Source organism: Littorina saxatilis, linkage group LG2, assembly GCF_037325665.1.
Source record: "Littorina saxatilis isolate snail1 linkage group LG2, US_GU_Lsax_2.0, whole genome shotgun sequence".
Lineage (NCBI taxonomy): Eukaryota > Metazoa > Mollusca > Gastropoda > Littorinimorpha > Littorinidae > Littorina > Littorina saxatilis.
The window spans coordinates 6,974,110-6,991,609 of NC_090246.1; the positions used below are offsets into that span (position 1 = coordinate 6,974,110).

Consider the following 17,500-nt stretch of genomic DNA (forward strand, 5'->3'; position numbering starts at 1 on the left):
CCAGGTATTTCACAGCAGGTTGAGATTAAATATGAGCGATTTGCAACAAGACCTTGTTAACCGACACCTCTCTAATTAATTAGAATACACGTGTGGAGTACGCCCGGAAGATCTTTCTTTCTTTATTTATTTGGTGTTTAACGTCGTTTTCAACCACGAAGGTTATATCGCGACGGGGGAAGGGGGGAGATGGGATAGAGCCACTTGTCAATTGTTTCTTGTTCACAAAAGCACTAATCAAAAATTTGCTCCAGGGGCTTGCAACGTAGTACAATATATTACCTTACTGGGAGAATGCAAGTTTCCAGTACAAAGGACTTAACATTTCTTACATACTGCTTGACTAAAATCTTTACAAAATTGACTCAATCAATCAATATGAGGCTTATATCGCGCGTATTCCGTGGGTACAGTTCTAAGCGCAGGGATTTTTGTTTTTTAATTTTTATTTTATGAAATTTATATCGCGCACATATTCAAGACGCAGGGATTTATTTATGCCGTGTGAGATGGAATTTTTTTTACACAAATTCAATACATCACGCATTCACATCGGCCAGCAGATCGCAGCCATTTCGGCGCATATCCTACTTTTCACGGCCTATTATTCCAAGTCACACGTGTATTTTGGTGGACATTTTTATCTATGCCTATACAATTTTGCCAGGAAAGACCCTTTTGTCAATCGTGGGATCTTTAACGTGCACACCCCAATGTAGTGTACACGAAGGGACCTCGGTTTTTCGTCTCATCCGAAAGACTAGCACTTGAACCCACCACCTAGGTTAGGAAAGGGGGGAGAAAATTGCTAACGCCCTGACACTTAACAAGGGTAAAAGGAGAAACAGAATCCGTTAGTCGCCTCTTACGACATGCTGGGGAGCATCGGGTAAATTCTTTCTCGTCCCAACCAATATGGGACTCCCCCTAACCCGCGGGGGGACGCCCGGAAGATGCTGAACACTTTTTGTTACATTGTCCAAAATTTAAAGAACGTAGAACCATTTTATTCAATAGTCTGCCAACGCACGCTCTGGATTGCAAAACACTTTTGTTTGGAAATACTGATTTAACTATATCTTTGAACACAAAAATATTTTCTGTTGTACAAGATTACGTTATGTCAACTGATTGCTTCGGCTGATATTATATTAACAGTGACAGCAATAGATGTAGCAAAGTATTCTCTCTCTCTCTCTCTCTCTCTCTCTCTCTCTCTTTATTTGTATAAAATATTATGAAATATTTTGAAAGAAAAGGGTTGAAGTTATCACTTGTTCGCCATGTCTTGTTATCAGAATGTGTATTGATTAGGCAGGGATTTAATGGACCAGCAAATTAGATGGACCAGCAGCAAAAAAGATGGACCAGCAGCAAAAAAGATGGGTTTCAACAGCAAATTAGCTGCGATAAATATTTTTGGCAGCAAAAAATATACTTAGCAGCAAATTGGATATTTTAGCAGCAAAAAAGATGGTTAACCAGCAGATTTGCTGTTTGAACAGCTGAGATGATATTTAAACTGCAAATTAGATACTTTACCAGCAAGAAAATACAACTGACAGCAGAATTGATGGTCACAGCAGCAGAATAGATGATCACAGCAGCAGATTACATGAATTCAACAAACGTGACTACATATGAACTGTAATCAGAGTTGTATCTGGGTCTTATTCACCTGAGCTTTGTTCGCCTTCTAGCAATTGTGGGGTGACATGTACTTTATTACGGCACGCTTTATTACTGAGACTGAGTATTTTCATCTTCTAGATAACTTCTTGTGACTACATCTGAACTACTGTGGGGCAACTGCATGTAAGTGCAACACAGTTTCAACACAGTTTGTCAAGTATGGATGACACTGAGTTTGAGACCATCCACCCCATCTCCCAAGAGGCATCATCCAGTGAAAATGAAGAATTGCCACCAGCAAAAAGGCGTAGGGGAATGGCCAGGGAATGGCAGAAACAACGGACTTTTGATGATGAAAAGGCTGCCGATGATTTTGTGTCTAAGGTGAGCACTTTATAGTTGAATGGTAATGAAGATCAGTGGGAATGATGATGATGATGGCAGTAAGAGGAGTGATGGTGATGGTAATGATGATGTTGATGATAATGATGGTGATTGCTGTAGGGAATAAGATGATGGCGAATGATGATGATGATTGTGATAAAAGTGATGGTGATTAGCACATACATACAGGTCGTGGTGATGTCGGTGGACAACAATGTTGGTGTCGGCGACGATAATACTGGCAGTGATTTTCCAGAAATGGTGATGGAGGTGATGCAAGTCGGTAGATGAGGAGAAGGACTGAGTAAGGTGTTTCGTTCCTCGCACAGGCTTTATGTCGTTTCAGGATGAGTGGGCCATAAGCTACACACATAAGACGACTGATGGAAAGAAGGTGTACTTCAAGTGTAAACGAGGAGCCAGCTGCTTGGCGGGGATGTTCCTACTCTACAACACTGAAGACCAAACCGTCTCCTTGTATGAATCCGGCGAACACGACCACGCAACTACACCAAGGCCTACAAGGGGGATTCACCCAGACACAAGGACTGTGATTGATTCTCTGTTCAGAGATGGTGTGAGAAAACCAAGGGCGATTCTGGTAGCACTGCGCAATAGGGACTTTGCAAACTTGCCTTCAAAAGCCCAGCTCAAAAATTACCTTGTGGGTCTGAGAATGAAAGAATGTGGAAAGCATACAATTTCCCTGGGTGAACTTGCAGCATGGGCTGATTCTCGCACAGCTGTGCCTGATGATGACGATGTAACTTTTGTTTGTGGTTTTGAGTGTTCGTATGACCAGAAAGAGGCTTTTTTCAGGGTGTGCATGACAACCAAGCGTCTGCTGAAACTTGGTGCTGATGCTGCGAATGTCCATGCAGACGCAACGTATAAGTTGATATGGCAGGGTTTCCCTGTACTTATCTTGGGGTACAGTGATGCTAACCGCAGGTTTCACCCTCTAGGTCTTGCGGTTACAAAGAATGAAACGAAGGACGATTTCCACTTCTTGTTTTCGTCCATTGCAAAAGGAATCAGCCAGGTGACTCCAGATGATCATGACGGTTTTGTGCCTTCTCACTTGATCGCTGATGCCGCTCCTGCCATCAGGAACGGATATGCCTCTGCCTTTGGGCGTGAACCGGGAAAAAACCATCGCATGCTGGGCTCATGTTGTCATGAACGTAGACAAGCATCTTCTGAGAATCAGAGACCAAAGAACCCGTCAAGCTGTACGTGATGACATCAGTCAGCTGCAGCTTTGTCTAGATGAAGATTCATTTCATCATGCAGTTCTTTTGTTCCTGGCCAAATGGGAAGATTCCGATGATTGTTGTCTTTCGTGGAGTACTTCAAGGGGTCATGGATCGACCGCAATGACACCTGGTACGAAGGCTACGCCCCGGGAATTCCTTCCACAAACAATGGACTGGAGGCAATAAACCAGACCATCGTGAGAGGCTTGACTTGTCCATATTCCTAACCCTTGTTGAAAGAGACATTGGCCTGAACTGGTCCAGGGAGAGAGACAACGTTCAGCCTGATCATATCCCAGTGGCCCAAGAACCAGACAGAACCTTGCCCTGCTGGACGGCTGCCTATCAGTGGGCATCTTCAAACGCAAAGTCCATCAAGAGGAACCAGAAAGTGTTCGTGGCCTCGGAGTCGCTTCAGAACATGGACCTGAAGACAGCTGTCAGGATTCAGCAAGACCAGTTCCAGAGAGCCTCTTGGGAATCGTTTGACCAGTACAAGGAGAGCCGGAACTCGGTTTGGAGTCTGACCGTGGAGGACAACAGAATTGACTGCAATTGCCCTGTCTACATGAAGTCCAACATATGTAAACACTCACTTGGCATGGAAATCCGGCTGTCCATTTCTGAACCACCAGCACAGGCAAAGACCGTCCCCCTGGGAGAGAAGCGAAAGAGGGGACGACCTAGGCTGGCAAAACCAGCTCTCATACGTCAGTAGGTCTGGTGTACTTGCTGCTAGCGCTCTGCATGGGCATTCTCTGCATCCGACTGTCTGGTGTACTTGCTAGGGCGCTCTGCATGGGCATCCTCTCACATTCCTTTTTTTGGTGGTGGTGCAAGGTGGTGTGTGTGTGTGTGTGTGTGTGTGTGTGTGTGTGTGTGTGTGTGTGTGTGTGTGTGTGTGTGTTGATTTTTTTCAAATAGAGTGAATGCGATTTCATGTTTTTGTCCATTTTCTGTATGAACTTTTTCTTCAATTTTTATTACGATTTTGCTGATTTGTGTCCGTTTTGCTGGTTTTTCATCCTTTTTGCTGTTCTCATTTTGCTGGATTTTTCATCTTTTTTACTGTTAAAGAAATCTGCTTGGCTGTTCAATTCATCTATTCTGCTGTTGAATTCATCCAATTTGCTGCTTCACATTCGCTGCTCACTCCTTCCTATTTGCTGCTGAAACCATCTATTTTGCTGGTAAAAAATTGTTATGCGATTGTTGATTATCAGTTTTAGAACGTGTCCATAAGCAGTCTGCTTGTTAACGTTCTTAATGTTGTTACTGTTTATAACGTGTATACAAGAAATTAATCAAAACACGCTTAAACCAAAGCTTCAGGCAGAGAGTTAGGCCTTGTAAAGGTATGGCCATGTTTCATGTAAAGGTATGGCAATGTTTCATGTAAAGGTATGGCCATGTTTCATGTCAGTAAGACAGAACTTGGGGGAGAGAGTTAGGCCTTGTAAAGGTATGGCCATGTTTCATGTAAAGGTATGGCCATGTTTCATGTAAAGGTATGGCCATGTTTCATGTAAAGGTATGGCCATGTTTCATGTAAAGGTATGGCCATGTTTCATGTAAAGGTATGGCCATGTTTCATGTAAAGGTATGGCCATGTTTCATGTCGGGAAGACAGAGCTTGGGGTAGAGAGTTAGGCCTTGTAAAGGTATGGCCATGTTTCATGTAAGGGTATGGCAATGTTTCATGTAAAGGTATGGCCATGTTTCCTGTAAAGGTATGACCATGTTCCTTGTAAAGGTATGGCCATGTTTCATGTAAGGGTATGGCAATGTTTCATGTAAAGGTATGGCCATGTTTCCTGTAAAGGTATGGCCATGTTTCATGTAAAGGTATGGCCATGTTTCATGTCGTTAAGAGAGAGCTTGGGACAGAGAGTTAGGTCTTGTAAAATTATGGCCATGTTTCATGTCGGTTAGCAATACATGTATTACTAAATTACACAAATGTTCATGATGGTGGACATAACATTATAAACCACAAGAAAAAACTGTGGGAGTGTGGGATGGGGAACTAAATCAAAACACAGGAATCTACAGAGAGAAACAAGTCGTGTATATATATGTAAGGCGAAATTACTACATTTAGTCAAGCTGTCAAAATCACGGATTGAAACTGAACGCACTGCATTTTTTCACCAAGACAATACAGCTTCATCAATCCCCGCGAGAAGGAAATTGCTCATTTTCCACGTGCAAAACGCAGTGAAATCGACAATCCAGAATAGCGCGGTAGCGTAATGCGCTAAAAGGGACAGCGCACTTTTCTGTATTCTTGCTAACTTTCTGAGCTTGTTTTAAATACAACATATATCATATCTATATGTTTTTGGAATCAGGAAATGATCAAGAATAAGATGAAATCCTTTTTGGATCGATTTCTTATATTTTAATCGTAGTACTAATTAACCTGTTTTCGTTAATTGTGATCACATTTTAAGAGTAAACATGACATATGTATACATTTTTTTAGATTCAGATTTTGATGAGGAATACGATGCAATCAATTTTAAATCTGTTTGCGAAAAATGGCTTTTAATGACAACTTTAATGAGCAAACTCATTAATTAGTTTTTAAGCCTCCAAGCGCAATTGCAATACTAAAGTCCAGGCTTCGTCGAAGATTACCTGACCTAAATTTCAACCATGTTGGTTTAAAAATGAGAGCGTATACAACATTTAGTCAAGCTCAGTCGAACTCACAGAATGAAACTGAACGCATTGCATTTTTTCCGCAAGACCGTACACTCGTAGCATCGTCTGTCCACCGCTCGTGGCAAAGGCAGTGAAATTAACAATCCAGAAAAGCGCGGTAGCGGTTGCGCTGAGGAGGATAGCACGCTTTTCTATATCTCTATTCTTTTTAACTCTCTGAACGTGTTTTTAATCCAAACATATCATATCTATATGTTTTTGGAATCGGGAACCGACAAGGAATAAGATGAAATTTATTTTAAAACGATTTCGGAAATTTAATTTTAATCATAATTTTTATATTTTTATACAACTCCTGCAATGCAACCGAGGGGTGGATTAAATCTAGTTGATTATTTTTAGACAAGTGAGAAATTAGAACGAACTACTTTGATTACACCAAAAATCACACGTGGATTATTCGAAGTAAGAATAAAGAGGGCTAAAAAATAATCAACGCTAGAATTTATTTTTAGAACATTTGAAACCCAGACGATTGGACCCTGTTGCGGAAGAATACAACGTTGACTCAAAACTGTAACAACAATGGCTGACGTGTATAAAGTACACGCATGTATCTCGCCAGGTTTGTTTTTTTGACTAGTCGACAGACGATGCCATTTGCTTTGTGTGTGTTTTTGTTGTTGCTTACTGTACGTGTAAAATCCAGTTCTTTAACAGGCAACAAACCTTACAAATTTCCAGAAGCTGCAATCTGAAGCGACCTATCTCTGATTCTAGCAGACGATCTCTCCAATGTTTAACACAAAATCAGCAAACTCTCCTGTCACATAGAACGTCCATTATATAGTGCAATGTTGAAATGAAGTTACCGGTCTGAAACATTTAGTCGTTTCTTCTGAGACAATCCTTGTTCTCTTATCATCTACAGATTTACCGCAGTCTTCACCACGCGAATTCACAACAGAAGTCAGACTTTCGAACATATACAATCTACGTAGGCAAGCACGATACGTCATGACGTCATATGATTCCTAGCATATTGACGTAATGCTAAACATCCGGTTATCCCGAGTTTTCTCCGTAATACATGTCCGTGGGTTTTTCAATGTTCGGTTATTTCCGTGGCTTCATGCGGAAAGGGAACCGTCGTCTGCTATCAACGACATGGACCATTCTGGTCCTTGTTGCTGACAAAAACATGATTTTAACACAGAATGTAATGTCAGAATAGCTATATAAACGCTATTGTGTTTTAATCGTAGCAATGGGGTCCGATATTTAGACCAGACAAGTATAATGCCGACGAGTCGGAGACTAAGAATAAAGTAAAAGAATAGGGACTATTTGAATGACGCGCATTTGACACTCTGAGTGATTAGGCTGAAATGAAATTGCGTACAAAATGTCGTCTGCATGACTGCATGTTCGACCCGTGTTGTTCGTTGTATAAATAGCTTAAACAATGAAGACAACTCGTTGATTACTGGAAAATAAACCACTCGTGAGTATTTGCAGCCGCTTGGTAATTCACTCGTGTGCTCCGCACACTCGTGAATTACCAAGCGGCTGCAAATACCCACTCGTGGTTTATTTTCCAGTAATCAACTCGTGGTCATTGTTTAAGCTCTATTTAATTTTCAGAGCTTGCTTTTAGTCCGAATATAACATATTTATATGTTTTTGGAATCAGAACATGAAGAAGAATAAGATAAACGTAATTTTGGATCGTTTTATAAAAAAAATCATTTTAATTACAATTTTCAGATTTTTAATGACCAAAGTCATCAATTAATTTTTAAGCCTCCATGCTGAAATATAATACCGAAGTCCGGCCTTCGTCGAAGATTGCTTGGCCAAAATTTCAATCAATTTGATTGAAACATGAAGGTGTGACAGTGCCGCCTCAACTTTTACAAAAAGCCGGATATGACGTCATAAAAGACATTTATCGAAAAAATGAAAAAAACGTCTGGGGATATCATACCCAGGAACTCTCATGTAAAATTTCATAAAGATCGGTCCAGTAGTTTACTCTGAATCGCTCTACATGCACAGACAGACAGACAGACAGACAGACAGACACACACACTCACACACCACGACCCTCGTCTCGATTCCCCCCTCTATGTTAAAATGGGGAGGGGGTGGGGGGTGTGAAGGAAATCAAACGGCTAACAGCTGGGTCAGGCCGAGTTAGCATTTGTATCCTCCACGAGATACGAAAGCCAACGAGATAATCGTGGAAAGTGTATTGCACGGAGTGAACAGAGCTCACAAACCAGCGAACAGTTAACTTCGTGAATCGTAGCTAGTTTAGCAGCACACTTGACGACTGTCCATCGAGGAGAAAGGTCTCAATGTTAATCGCGCGGGAGGAGAAAATGCCCGGAGAGAATGCAGGAGAAGGTTCCAGCCCTTACTTGTGTTTTCTGAGACGCGATCGTCAAAGCACTTTAACAGGTAACTTTAATAGGCATTCGAATATCGATATTTTGTGTATCGCGTAAACTGAACCGATTTACATTGCAGAAACTAGTTCGTAGAGGACAGATTGTAAAAACAAGATGTCCGCTCTTCATGTTTGTGCAGTGCGTCCAGTAACCTGTCCATGAGAAGAGGATTGCGGCCAGATACCGGGAAAGAAGAATAATCTGAGAAGCCGCCGAATATCTTATTTCTCTGGATCAGTTTAGCTGAAGTTCGACGGGACTTTTACGAAGCTAGCAGCAAGGTTACAGGAAAGTCCGTATAGTTGGACCCAGAAACGTTCATGTTTGTGCAGTGCGTCCAGTAACCTGTCCATGAGAAGAGGATTGCGGCCAGATACCGGGAAAGAATAATAATCTGAGAAGCCGCCGAATATCTTATTTCTCTGGATCAGTTTAGCTGAAGTTCGACGGGACTTTCACGAAGCTAGCAGCAAGGTTACAAGAAAGTCCGTATAGTTGGACCCAGAAAGGTCACGGGACGAAGTTAACTGGTTAGGTCGAGATCGCCAGTCGGAGAATTACGTACACCGCTACTTTTTTTCAAGTGAAGGACATATCGGCAGTTTTTTTGTCTGTAATCTAGTTCAGCTAAGCCATGTTCAGGAGAACCTATTTAATTAAGATATAATTAGTGTTTAGCATCTAGATCAGATGGTTGCCGCAGTCTGGTCCTGATCCTCACTGTGACTGTATTTTTTCACTTACACACTAGCCGTGTGTCGGTATTTATATTGTGGATATCGTGTGCCTGCGATTTCACGGACTGTGTGTGTGTGTTTTCTGTCTACCTCACGGGTAGTGATTTTTATACACTCCGGGTAAGATTATTGTGTTAGTTTTTGCACGGGATTGTCAAACCTGTCTTCAAACCTGTGAGTACCCGGTTTTGAATCCATAACCCTGATATCTTTCTTTTAATGATTGTGTGTGTATGTGTGTATATATCATAACTGTATTATTTATTTGACCAAATACAGTGGAGGGAACTTATAATTGGAGTTGTTGTTTGTTCCTCAATGGTATCATTGTAGCGCATATGCATTCTAATATTTCAACGCATTTTGCAGTGTTGAATTTCTGCTTGTCTTTTTTCAAAATAATCATTTGCATCATTATCAGGGCTTGGTCAGAGAATGTCTGTCATACGTGCTAGTACGAATCTTTCTAGTGGTCACTTGGTCAGAGAATGTCTGTCATACGTGCTGGTACGAATCTTTCTAGTGGTCACTTGGTCAGAGAATGTCCGTCATACGTGCTGGTACGAATCTTTCTAGTGGTCACTTAGTCAGAGAATGTCTGTCATATGTGCTGGTACGAATCTTTCTAGTGGTCACTTGGTCAGAGAATGTCTGTCATACGTGCTAGTACGAATCTTTCTAGTGGTCACTTGGTCAGAGAATGTCTGTCATACGTGCTGGTACGAATCTTTCTAGTGGTCACTTGGTCAGAGAATGTCCGTCATACGTGCTGGTACGAATCTTTCTAGTGGTCACTTGGTCAGAGAATGTCCGTCATACGTGCTGGTACGAATCTTTCTAGTGGTCACTTAGTCAGAGAATGTCTGTCATATGTGCTGGTACGAATCTTTCTAGTGGTCGTCTTCTGTGGTAGGGAGTAGGGATGAGAATAGTGGTGGCAAGAGGTAAATCAATATTGTGGAAATGAACCATGAACCATTTTATGAAACAACATTAATTAATTTTGTGTTTAATGTTCCTTTTATGTTAGGTTTATGAGTGTGTGAAAATGACTGATTGTACAATGTGCGATGGGCCTCCCTACCATCATGTGTATGTACAAAGCAAGGCAACTTGAATCCTTCAGTGTGTATTATAAATCGATTACCATCATGCCAGTGATCTGGAATCCCAGGTGCTTCAGAGGAGGATACTTGACTATCTCGTGTTCTTTTTTCTCTGGTGTTGCTTCTGGGTCATAGGTCACCTGCCCCATTTTCAGGTCGAGAATGTTTGGACAAAGAAAGTCATGGGCCAGGTTCTTCATCACCAGACAGGTGGCTGCAAACACACACACACACACACACACACACACACACACACACACACACACACACACACAGTGTTCATAACCAGACAGGTCTCACCGCCATAAAACAAAGGCAGAAAAATGCTTACCCTTAACTAAGATAACTGTGTCAGTACCATAATACAGGGACAGATAACTTCACTCCTTACCCCCATCCACTGTGTCAGTGCCATAATACAGGGACAGATAACTTTACTCCTTAACCCCATCCACTGTGTCAGTGCCATAATACAGGGACAGATAACTTTACTCTTTAACCCCATCCACTGTGTCAGTGCCATAATACAGGGACAGATAACTTCACTCCTTACCCCCATCCACTGTGTCAGTACCATAATACAGGGACAGATAACTTCACTCCTTACCCCCATCCACTGTGTCAGTGCCATAATACAGGGACAGATAACTTTACTCTTTAACCCCATCCACTGTGTCAGTGCCATAATACAGGGACAGATAACTTTACTCTTTAACCCCATCCACTGTGTCAGTGCCATAATACTCCTTAACCCCATCCACTGTGTCAGTGCCATAATACTGCTTACCTCCATCCACTGTGTCAGTGCCATAGTACTGCTTACCCCCATCCACTGTGTCAGTGCCATAATACTGCTTACTCCCATCCACTGTGTCAGTGCCATAATACTGCTTACCCCCATCCACTGTGTCAGTGCCATAATACTGCTTACCCCCATCCACTGTGTCAGTGCCATAATACTGCTTACCCCCATCCACTGTGTCAGTGCCATAATACTGCTTACCCCCATCCACTGTGTCAGTGCCATAATACACGGGCAGAAAGCGACGCAGAGCCAGCAAGTCGGTGTCGGTGCAGGACGGTGAAAACACCGACCGGTAGAGACCCAGCTCCCGTGTGCCGCGAGGGGGTGCCTGCAGAGCTTTCAGAACAACGCCATCGCCACGATCAAGCATTCCTGAAACAGAACCAAAGAGCTGTTAGAACAACGCCATCGCCACGATCAAACATTCCTGAAACAGAACCAAAGAGCTGTTAGAACAACGCCATTTCACAATCAAGCATAGAACAACACCATCGCCACGATCAAGCATTCCTGAAACATAACCAAAGAGCTGTTAGAACAACGCCATCGCCATGATCAAGCATTCCTGAAACAGAACCAAAGAGCTTTCAGAACAACGCCATCGCCACGATCAAGCATTCCTAATACAGAACCAAAGAGCTTTCATGAGAACAACGTCATTTCACAATCAAGTATTCCTGAAACAGAACCAAAGAGCTGTTAGAACAACGCCATTCCACGATCAAGCATTCCGGAAACAGCACCAAAGAGCTGTTAGAACAACGCCATTGCCACGATCAAGCATTCCTGAAACAGCACCAAAGAGCTTTGAGAACCACGCCATCGCCACAATAATGCATTTCTGAAACAGAACCAAAGAGCTGTTAGAACAACGCCATTCCACGATCAAGCATTCCTGAAACAGAACCAAAGAGCTTTGAGAACAACGTAATCGCCGCGATCAAGTATTCCTGAAACAGAACCAAAGACCTTTGAGAACAACGCCATCGCCACGAGCAAGCATTCCTGAAACAGAACCAAAGAGCTTTCATGAGAACAACGCCATCGCCACGATCAAGCATTCCTGAAACAGAACCAAAGAGCTTTCAGAACAACGTCATTTCACAATCAAGCATTCTAAAACAGCACCAAAGAGCTTTGAGAACAACGTAATCGCCGCGATCAAGTATTCCTGAAACAGAACCAAAGACCTTTGAGAACAACGCCATCGCCACGATCAAGCATTCCTGAAACAGCACCAAAGAGCTTTCAGAACAACGCCATCACCACGATCAAACATTCCTGAAACAGCACCAAAGAGCTTTCAGAACAACGCCATCGCCACGATCAAGCATTCCTGAAACAGCACCAAAGAGCTTTCAGAACAACGCCATCGCCACGATCAAGCATTCCTGAAACAGCACCAAAGAGCTTTCAGAACAACGCCATCGCCACGATCAAGCATTCCTGAAACAGCACCAAAGAGCTTTGAGAACCACGCCATCGCCACGATCAAACATTCCTGAAACAGCACCAAAGAGCTTTCAGAACAACGCCATCGCCACGAGCAAGCATTCCTGAAACAGCACCAAAGAGCTTTGAGAACAACGCCATCGCCACGATCAAGCATTCCTGAAACAGCACCAAAGAGCTTTCAGAACACCGCCATCGCCATGATCAAGCATTCCTGAAACAGCACCAAGTTGGAGACCTCAAATGCATCCTTTCAATAACTAAACCCCCACCCTAATACAAGACGATCCCTCCCTTTTAAAGACCCTGTTTCCTCAAATGTTTTATTCTTGACCTCTGTAAATTTACCTCTTTTGTTAGACTCCCTCCTTTTTCACACCTGATTTTCTCTGTTTGGTTCAGGTCTAGGAAGGAGGGTTCCACTGTATATGATTCAACACTATTTGCTGTTGTACCTTCAGACAATAATGTCCAAGAGATTGTTGATGTCCTGCTGATGGTTGATGTCCTGCTGATGGTTGATGTCCTGCTAATTGCCCAAAACTTGATTCTAATGTGACCTGACATGTCACTTCCTTCAGTGTAATCCCAAGAATATCCAAAAAACAAAATTGCCCCAACCCCATCCCTCTTCCCACCTAGTCACTTACGCACCACCCCCCAAAACAAACAGATGTCATCACATACTTACCAACCCCCCCCCCCCCCCCCCCCCCATCCCATGAAAAAGACACGTCATCATGTACTCACCAGTGTTCCTCCCGCTTTTGCCATAGCGGTCACTGCCCCCCCCCCCACCCCCTCCCCCACCCCAATTACAAGGACATGTGGTGTGGAGTCCTCGACTCGAGAAAGATAAAAATCTGATTGAAAGTGTGTTTAGAAGAGCCACGAAGTGTATCCCAGGTTGAAGACCTTGAGTTACGAAGAGCGTTTGAGAGTCTTGAAAGTTCCAAGCATGTGCTATAGGCGTATCCGGGGAGACATGATTGAAGCATACAAATTCGTGCATGGATACTACGATTGCAAGAACCCACTGGAGCTGAACAGCCTGTGTAATACCCGTGGACATCAGTTCAAGCTCAAGAAGAAACAATGCAGAACAGCTCTCCGACAATCTTTCTTCACGAACAGAATCATAGACACATGGAACTCCTTGGACAAGAATGTGGTAGAAGCGCCGACAATGAACAGTTTCAAAAATCGCTTGGACAATGCACTGAAAGACTATATGTATAACCCAAATGTCAGTATGCCTCTCACTACAAATTCCCACCAGCCAAGAAAAAGTTGATAGAATAGGCCACGGTCAAAAGATCGTGTAGGTTACCTAGCTCAAAGTTAAGCTAGGATAGCAACTGATCAAAAGATCAGACAAAGGCTCAACAGCCTAAGTACCAGTCTGTCAACATATCATATCATATCATATCATATCATCACATACTCACCTGTCTTCTTCCCGCTTTTACCATAGCGGTGATCCCCCCCCCCCCCCCCCCAACCCACCCACCCCCATTACATAGACACGTCATCACATACTCACCAGTCTTCTTCCCGTTTTTGCCATAGCGGTGACCCCCCCCCCCCCCCCCCCCATTACAAGGACACGTCATCACATACTCACCTGTCTTCTTCCCGTTTTTGCCATAGCGGTGACCCCCCCCCCCCCCCCCGACCCCAACCCACCCCCACCCCCATTACAAGTACATGTCATCACATACTCACCTGTCTTCTTCCCGTTTTTGCCATAGCGGTGACCCCCGACCTGTAAGTCGAGAACCTTCATCCCGTGCTGCCCGCAGACCCCCTCCTGCGTCGCTGTGTGGTCCTGCTGGGTGTCAGTCATGGCTCTGTCTCACTGCCACAGCTGGAACAACAACAACAACAACACATTATTGGTCCTGCTGGGTGTCAGTCATGGCTATTCTTCTTCTTCAGCGTTCCAGAATGTTCTGGTTACGAGTGAGCTCGTTTGCCCATTTGGGTTCCACACACTATACTATATATAGGTTACACACTCCGAGTTCTGATTATCTTGCATATTTTCCCGAGGGTCGATTTTCAGGTATTACCGAGCCTTTGGCGAGGTAATACCTGAAAATCGACCAGAGGGAAAATATGCAAGATATTCAGGACGAGGTGTGTAAGCTATTTATCCCATTACTCCGACGTTTTCATTAAAAACACTTACTTTTTCCACTAAAACCTGCCCGTGCCTGTTTTCAGCTTGCCAAAAGCCTCCGCAGTCGAAATTCATGTCAATGAATTCATGCGGATCCACAGCTGTAAGACCCCTGCCCCCGATATAAGACTCCCTCCCTTTTAAGACACCCCACCCCATCCACAGCGGTAAGACCCCTGCCCCCGATATAAGACTCCCTCCCTTTTAAGACACCCCACCCCATCCACAGCTGTAAGACCCCTGCCCCCGATATAAGACTCCCTCCCTTTTAAGACACCCCACCCCATCCACAGCGGTAAGACCCCTGCCCCCGATATAAGACTCCCTCCCTTTTAAGACACCCCACCCCATCCACAGCTGTAAGACCCCTGTCCCCGATATAAGACTCCCTCCCTTTTAAGACACCCCACCCCATCCACAGCTGTAAGACCCCTGCCCCCGATATAAGACTCCCTCCCTTTTAAGACACCCCACCCCATCCACAGCGGTAAGACCCCTGCCCCCGATATAAGACTCCCTCCCTTTTAAGACACCCCACCCCATCCAAAGCGGTAAGACCCCTGCCCCCGATATAAGACTCCCTCCCTTTTAAGACACCCCACCCCATCCACAGCTGTAAGACCCCTGTCCCCAATATAAGACTCCCTCCCTTTTAAGACACCCCACCCCATCCACAGCTGTAAGACCCCTGTCCCCGATATAAGACTCCCTCCCTTTTAAGACACCCCACCCCATCCACAGCTGTAAGACCCCTGCCCCCGATATAAGACTCCCTCCCTTTTAAGACACCCCACCCCACCCCATCCACAGCTGTAAGACCCCTGTCCCCAATATAAGACTCCCTCCCTTTTAAGACACCCCACCCCATCCACAACTGTAAGACCCCTGCCCCCGATATAAGACTCCCTCCCTTTTAAGACACCCCACCCCACCCCATCCACAGCTGTAAGACCCCTGCCCCCGATATAAGACCCCCTCCCTTTTAAGACACCCCACCCCATCCACAGCTGTAAGACCCCTGTCCCCGATATAAGACTCCCTCCCTTTTAAGACACCCCACCCCACCCCATCCACAGCTGTAAGACCCCTGCCCCCGATATAAGACTCCCTCCCTTTTAAGACCCTGTTTACTCAGGCCTGCAGGGTGTTTTGTTCTTAGCGGTTTGCCTCAGTAAACTTACCCTCCTTTTTTAGATCTGATTTTCTCAGGCTTTTTTGTGGTTTTTTTTGTGAGGTCTTAACAGGTTTCAATTGTATATATGGATAATAAATATTTACTGTTCTACCCCTATGAAATAATGTTCAAGACAGCATTGATTTACTACTTATTGACATAAGAATTCATTCAGTTCTTCAATCCTATGTATATCCCAAAGACAAATTTGCGCCACCGCCCGTCCAATCACTGTCATGCTACTCTTACACTGTGCCGAATTGCCCTTGCGAATAGCATTTTCCAATAATTCACAATGATCAGGACATGGTTGCAAGACATTCGTAAATGTTCTTTTTGATTCGCCACCATTCGTCTCCTGTTTTGAACATAGCAACATGTTCCTAATATTCGCAAAGAAGTCATTTTCTTAACATTTTTGCAACGTATTCGTAAGTATTCCCAAGACAATTCGTAATCATCGCAATGTGATCGTAACGCTTGCAAGGCATTCGCAACCATTCGTTATGCCTGTCTTACACTGTGCCGAATATCCTTGGGGAACATTCGTAATCATCGCAATGTATTCGTAACGCTCGCACGGCATTCACAGCCATTCGTTATGCCTGTCTTACACTGTGCCGAATATACTTGGGGAACATTCGTAATAATCGCAATGTATTCGTAACGCTCGCAAGGCATTCGCAACCATTCGTTATGCCTGTCTTACACTGTGCCGAATATACTTGGGGAACATTCGTAATCATAGCAATGTATTCGTAACGCTCGCAAGGCATTCATTATGCCTGTCTTACACTGTGCTGAATATACTTGGGGAACATTCGTAATCATCACAATGTATTCGTAACGCTCGCAAGGCATTCGCAACCATTCGTTATGCCTGTCTTACACTGTGCCGAATATACTTGGGGAACATTCGTAATCATAGCAATGTATTCGTAACGCTCGCAAGGCATTCGCAACCATTCGTTATGCCTGTCTTACACTGTGCTGAATATCCTTGCGAACATTCGTAATCATAGCAATGTATTCGTAACGCTCGCAAGGCATTCGCAACCATTCGTTATGCCTGTCTTACACTGTGCCGAATATCCTTGCGAACATTCGTAATCATCGCAATGTATTCGTAAGGCTCGCAAGGCATTCGCAAACATTCGTTATTCCTGTCTTACACTGTGCCGAATATCCTTGCGAATATGGATTCGTATGCATTCACAATGATCGGTAGACATTTGCAAGCACTCGCAACCATTTATAAGACATTCACAAGGATTCGTAAGGCTTCGAATGGTCAATATGTGCCCTGTCCATTAGTCTCTTTTGTTGCCAAATACAACATGTTCATATACACATTTCTTGCGAATGATTGATTGTTGTTGCTTGTTGGGTCCAGCGGACCATATAGGCCAAATCAGGACCCCACAAGTTTAACATAACACATATCTAAAATAAACCAATTTCAATAAACAAAATCAGGAACGTCACCCGAAGGGAACAAAAAAACTAAATCAAAACCCTACGTGACAAGGATCTTACGAATGGTTGCAAGTGCTTACAAATGTGTACCGATCATTCCGAATGCCTTGCGAGCGCTACGAATACCTTTACGATGATTACGAATGGCTTGCGAATAATGAAGAATATGCCTTCCT

General features: G+C 43.7%; 2 protein-coding genes across 3 annotated transcripts in view; one reads left to right on the forward strand and one right to left on the reverse strand.

The window, feature by feature from the left end:
- The window catches only part of LOC138958097 (ras-related protein Rab-37-like), a 299,221-nt gene that overhangs the window by 88,240 nt on the left and 193,481 nt on the right, over nucleotides 1-17,500 (forward strand). The window lies entirely within an intron of this gene.
- The window catches only part of LOC138958094 (uncharacterized), a 52,431-nt gene that overhangs the window by 5,527 nt on the left and 29,404 nt on the right, over nucleotides 1-17,500 (reverse strand). Inside the window, exons 2-4 of one of the 2 annotated variants that reach the window (XM_070329157.1) lie at nucleotides 14,218-14,359; nucleotides 11,239-11,412; nucleotides 10,277-10,449 (exon numbers count right to left, since the gene is read on the reverse strand). In XM_070329157.1, the coding sequence (XP_070185258.1) occupies nucleotides 10,277-10,449; nucleotides 11,239-11,412; nucleotides 14,218-14,338 (468 nt within the window). In that variant the 5' untranslated portion in view covers nucleotides 14,339-14,359. Of the gene's footprint in view, nucleotides 1-10,276; nucleotides 10,450-10,626; nucleotides 11,071-11,238; nucleotides 11,413-14,217; nucleotides 14,360-17,500 lie in introns of those variants that run through there. The other variant, XM_070329158.1, reaches the window with a different exon arrangement.